Below are 6,182 nucleotides of genomic sequence, written 5' to 3' on the forward strand. Positions count from 1 at the left end.
AAATTTCAAAAAAAAAAAGTACATTTATATCATTCCAATAAAATTTAAATAATTTTTAATTTAAAATTAAGTTGATTGACTATCATGTCCATCGAATAGGCCTAAATTAATGTTGATAGCTAAAATTATTTTTAAAATTGTATTTATTATACTCTTTTCGATTCAAAATATAAGCAGAGTATTACTTTTTTTTCCTAGCACAAAATATAAGTATTAGATCTTTGAAAGAACTTGATTTTTTTATGAGCATTATTTTAGATTTATCTGAACATTTAATATATATTTTTTATTTTTATCTGTAATTAATTATATGTTTCTGTTGCATCTTTTTTCACTAATTTTCTTTCATCTCTTTTTTCCCCAGCTCTCCTTCATTAACCCTCCTTATAAATAAGAGTGTTTTAAGAAAATAAGTTACATGTTTTTTGAACTGAGTCTATTAATTTAACTATCTTACATTAATTTTAACTAGCTTTTAGTGGTGACATTACGCAATTTTTCTTACTACTTTTAATTTAATTTTATCGATGATTTTGATCCCAAACAAAATTATTCTCGAAATTCAGATCATGATCAGCGTAACCCAATCCCTTATTGGCGAACATCTAGGCTTCAGTCTTTAGATCGTACCTCATTAGGCTTGCTTCACCCGGAGGCAGGGAAATGGCTTCTGCTCTCTTCCCTCTGCTCGCTTTGTTTTCGGCCTTCTCCGTCGTGGTATTTCTCATTTTTCGCTCCCCTGTTTCTGATTTTTACGATATTATTATTTGCTATTTTGATTGAATTTCTGTGGATTTGATTTCTCCTCTAGTGTTTTTGTAATTGATGAAAATAAAATTCCCGTGCTTGGGTTTTTCTTGCTTTCTTGTTACGAGTGTCTTTAACTTATTTTAGGTGCAAATTATTGGTCAAGCGATGCTATGAAATCACTTTAGGGACTAAAGAAATCATATGTTGTTAACAGATCATTGAGGCTGAAGCAGAAAAAATTTCTAGTTTCAAGCTCAATTCTCATATTCTTCAGGTAATTTCCATTCCATGCAAGCAAATCTCCTTTTATGCTCAGCGCCTGAGATAAACTGTTCCTAACGACCCAATACCAGTCATAAAAATTTCTTACTCAACCAGATTTCTGATACGGGAATGGTGTTATCACCTGAGATAGTATTGCCTTTTGCTTTTTAGGGTGAGTATTTTGTATTTGGGTCAAATGGTATGCTAAACTTTAGATATTGCCGTGCAGGAGTCAATCGCTAAGCAGATTAATGAAAATCCTGCGGCAGGATGGGAGGCTGCCATGAATCCTCGTTTCTCTAATTACACTGTTAGCATTCGACTTTCCCTGACCTGTTTTCTCTTCACCATTTAACGCAGTTTTCGCTTGCACATATTTGATTTTGCAATAAGCTTCAAGTTCCCAAGATCTAATCTTCATTTACAGGTTGGACAATTTAAGCAGCTTCTTGGAGTCAAACCAACACCTAAACATGATCTGAGTAGTACTCCCGTTGTAACCCATTCAAAATCATTGAAGTTACCAAATGAGTTTGACGCAAGAACAGCTTGGTCTCAGTGTAGCACTATTGGAAGAATTCTAGGTTGTTTACTTGCTCCTTCTCCTTGATATTATTGTATTCTTAGATAACTGATTAATTTGGAACAAAGTGCTCACTCATCTCTTTCCTCGATAAATGCATGGAATGGTGAATAATTTCCTGATTACAGATCAGGTAACTCCGTTCACTTTTAACGCAACAACTTTTTATAGATTGAAGGTTAAACAAAATTCTTAGCAGGTCTATTTGCTGATTGTTCAGGGTCACTGTGGTTCTTGTTGGGCATTTGGTGCTGTTGAATCATTGTCAGATCGTTTTTGCATTCATTTTGGCATGGTAACTGGCTTTTGTTTTACTTTATATTGGTTACTTTGTGTTGGGTGTTTACCTTCTCAAATTTGTAGTCTATTCTCTCTTCCTTCAGATTTTGTAGTTTAAATGTTTTAATTGCAGAACATATCTCTCTCTGTTAATGACCTCCTTGCATGCTGTGGATTTTTGTGTGGGTCTGGCTGTAACGGGGGGTATCCTCTCTTTGCATGGCGATACTTAGTCCATCACGGTGTTGTCACTGAAGAGGTCAGGAGTTTCCAATTCTCCCTTATTATTTCCTCTTGGTAAAATTCATATAAAGTGGTTGGAGATGAAAATTCAAGAGTCCTCAGTTGGATCTTACCTTTATTTGCCGCTGAAATTTTATTGAAGAATTTTCTGTTTAATCTCAGCCTCATATTCCTGCCTTTGCACTGTCTTATTACAAACAATGTTTAAATGTATCAGTGTGACCCATACTTTGATGATATTGGCTGTTCTCATCCTGGTTGTGAGCCTGGATATCCTACTCCCAAGTGTGTCAGGAAGTGTGTGAATCGGAACCACTTTTGGAGAAAGTCAAAACATTATAGTGTCTGCATATAGGATCAATTCAGATCCCTATGATATCATGGCAGAAGTCTATAAAAATGGGCCAGTTGAGGTCTCGTTCACTGTTTATGAGGTAAATGATGGCTGTTAAGTATGTTTTTATGATTGAATTGCTGCAACTTCAATGTAATAATTTTTTAAGAAAATTTATTTCCTACTTTTCGCATACATAAAACCAATTGTTAGCCAGCTTTAACTTTTTTAATTGTTTTTATATATTGTTTATTGTTTCATCTACAAATTATCAATTTAGGTGAGTTGTAAGTCGCAAGATGCTGAAATTAGTTTACATAAACAACAACTACTTAGCTGCAAAAATCAAAATAAAGCATACAGGTTGCTCCTGATGACCCGCAGCAAAATGCAAACTCCAATCTCAGGACATCAAACAAATAGATTGTGTTTTAGTCTTCTCTTGTGGTTGGAGTAGTCACAAGCAAATCTGTTAGCGTTGTGATAATCATTACTCATTTGGTCCTTTATAGGATTTTGCTCACTATAAATCAGGAGTTTACAAACACATCACTGGGGACTCACTAGGAGGTCATGCTGTAAAGCTAATTGGGTGGGGAACAACCAATGATGGAGAGGACTACTGGGTACGCTAATCCATTCCTTATTATGATAGACCCTTGAATTTTTGCAGCCTCATATATTAGCAGAATTCCATGTTTGTTGATCTTGATCATTTTTTTCAGCTCCTTGCGAATCAGTGGAATAGAAGTTGGGGAGATGTATGCTTCTTCAATCATTCCTTCGTGAATTGAACTAGATAGTATTATGTCTATGCGTTTTTTAATCATAAATTTTAATCCAAGTGCAGGATGGTTACTTCAAGATGAGAAGAGGGACCAATGAGTGTGGCATTGAAAAAGATGTTGTTGCTGGTTTGCCCTCCACCAAAAACCTCGTCACAGAGGTTGTTGACGTTGATGCTGATGGCGATGTGTCGTTCTCAATGTAACCATATAACCTAACCAGGTTCTGCAGTCTGCAGGTATATTAAACACCCCTGCCCTTCATGTTCTGCACTTGTGCTATTATTGCAAGAACGTGAACAAAATGTACGAAAAATTAAATTATGATCAAGAAAGATTCTTGTAAAAAATCTCAATGATAAGTGAGTAGTTAAAACTTGTCAATTTATGCCCTGGAATGTATCATTTCAAGCTGCCCAGTTAGTATGAAACTTTTTTGTGAATGTGTTATTTTTTCAGATTTTATTGCAATTATCCGGAATAAAAAAGCATTTCAGGCCTTGGGTTGATGTTCAGATTAAAAAAAAAAAGGTTCGCGATGATACGTGAATGGGTTGATAGTAACTTTCTGCTCAGAAAATTAAAACTAAAAAAAGTTCAGTGTTATGTGAATGGAACAGGCTTCATTGGTGGTCAGATCCCCTGCGAATCTACGATGTTGGCTCATTTTGGGTTATAGTCCAAATAGTTCTAAAGACGTGATCTGATAATAATGATTTCAAGTTACAACAAAATTATAATTTTCATTAAAAAAACAAAGGAAAACCCCAGGACGATTGAGGTGGCTGCTCTCAAGTCTCAGTCTTGGAGCCTCTTAACATATGCTTTCGTAAAATTATGTCTTTCGTTGCTGCCAATTGCAAGTTGTGCTACGGTAGTTATGTGTGCTTGAATTCCTGCATTAGCATGTGCGTGTTAATTTCGATTACATTTTTAAAAAAAAAACTGCGTATCGCGTTCTGAATTTTTTATATTTTATTTCAATTGTTAAAAAAAATCCTATTTCAACCATTTATACAAATATTCTTGAAAATAAAAAACACATTTCAAAAGAAATATTTTTGAGATTTTATTTTTCTCCGTCTCATTAATTTTTTTCAAAAAATTAAAGTGATAAGTACTAACAACTTGGTGTTATAAGTGAGACTCATTGATCACTGTAATCCTCTAGCTCTATTTATAAATCACTTTATGTTTTATTACAATTAAAAAAGTATTGAATCGCATTAATTTTGTCCTAAAGGAAAAAATAATAGGTCAATTCCTTTATATCCATTAAGTTAAGTTCTATGATTACACAATGCCTTTTGTCGTAATTTTAAGTGAATTTATAATTAAATGTTAACATTTTAAAAAATAGTACACATAGTCATATATTATTAGAGAACTTGACATAATAGAGCCAATGCTTTTTCCCCCCTTCTTTCCCCCTCCACTATCAGTTACATTTACTTACACATGGGATTTTATCTTTGGAAACAAATATATGGGCATAACTTATTGTAATAAACTACCTCTTTTGAATGGTACAAATAAAAGCCAACAACCGCTACATATTTAGCTTGAAGTTCTGAATCAAAAGCATGTTGATTAAAGGGGTAAATGAATGCCAATTTACAAGAGCAGGCTACTCAAAACAGAAGCCTCTGCTATTCTAATTGCAATCAAAACCATGTAATTAATAGTATTATTTCCTGATTTCCTTTTTGTTCAAGCATAAGCATGCTTTCAGCCTATATTTATTTAGGAGTATTTAGATAGCTTCTGTACAAGTAACAAACTGGGGTTCATCATAATTCAAAGGCTTATAGATATTTAAACATGAAGTGTTGAGTTTGAGTCTGTATAAATTCAACAAATATTTTTGAGAAAATTACCTCAGTTAGGTTACCCTCGTTTTCCTTTTCTTGAAAAATATAATATAACTTAATTAACGTTAATATTTAATTAATTGTTATCCTTTTTTTGTTGTTGGCATCTTTAGTTGTTATCTTATGCAAGTTTGGACTGGCCTTAATCACGTCTCTCTTAATTTAATTTTTGAAAACAAACATATTTTTATTGAATTATGTGCTCTCTTTCAGGCTTCAGCTTTAAATTTCATTATTTACAAATTTCATGAATTTTAAATGAGATTTGTCAAAATTATACCATGTTCATGATCTTTTTCATAAAGAATTATATATTTCTTAGGATAAATTATAAATAAGCTCCCTCAACTTTAGATTAGCCGCAAATAACTCCTCATCTTTTCTTTTCCTCTTTTTGTTTTGAATTGAAAGGGCAGGCACTGACGTCCTGAAATTATAAGCCGGATTGAATTCGTGACTCCTCACTTACAAGAGAAACTTGTATACCACTAAGTTATAAGGCTATTGGTAACTCCTCTCATCTTTAAAAGTTTAAAACTAACACCTAATTTTTCATATTTTGACCAATAAGGCCCTGCTGTTAATCAAATTGTTAAATCTAGCGGAATATCAAGATGACTTGTCAAATTACATGGAATTTTTAATATTTCATTAATTCAATAATTGAATGCACAGTTTTGCTTTGTTATTCTATCGATGACAATCCCTAATTCCCCTTTTACCAACAGTTATCTCCCTCCCTTGATCCCTATCTGCTTTTTTAATGCTATTTGTTTCAGCTTCTGGAATGTAGATGATAAATACCTTCTCTTCTCTTCTTTTCTTTTTGTTTTTTTTGGCATGATCAATACATTCAAAATATTAGTTCTACACATCCTATTTCCATCATCTTCTTCCTTCGAGTCTGATAGTGGTTTTTCTCTTCTTCTTTTTGAAATTTCTTCATGCTCAAAATGAACCCAAGCCCGTTTGGTCATTCTCTGCGACACAGGATCGAAGTCTCATGTTAACTGCTAATATTTTATACATTTAATGGAAGCAAGTGTCATAGAAAAAGAGAGAGAAAAATTTTG

The 6,182-nt window shown here is 33.2% G+C and overlaps 1 protein-coding gene across 1 annotated transcript; it reads left to right on the forward strand.

The window, feature by feature from the left end:
- The first annotated feature begins 618 nt into the window (after positions 1-618).
- Positions 619-3,619, forward strand: LOC114762042 (cathepsin B-like protease 2). Its single transcript, XM_028951494.1, is given in 12 exon segments — positions 619-717; positions 965-1,024; positions 1,244-1,324; positions 1,442-1,598; positions 1,726-1,730; positions 1,818-1,892; positions 2,010-2,135; positions 2,337-2,458; positions 2,460-2,553; positions 2,966-3,079; positions 3,179-3,214; positions 3,304-3,619. Coding segments are annotated over 12 exon segments (1,065 nt in total). The 5' UTR covers positions 619-663; the 3' UTR covers positions 3,445-3,619.
- Positions 3,620-6,182: the final 2,563 nt, after the last annotated feature.

The sequence above is a fragment of the Neltuma alba genome, unplaced genomic scaffold (assembly GCF_004799145.2).
Source record: "Neltuma alba isolate B1F8T4 unplaced genomic scaffold, ASM479914v2 tig00011181_pilon, whole genome shotgun sequence".
NCBI lineage: Eukaryota > Viridiplantae > Streptophyta > Magnoliopsida > Fabales > Fabaceae > Neltuma > Neltuma alba.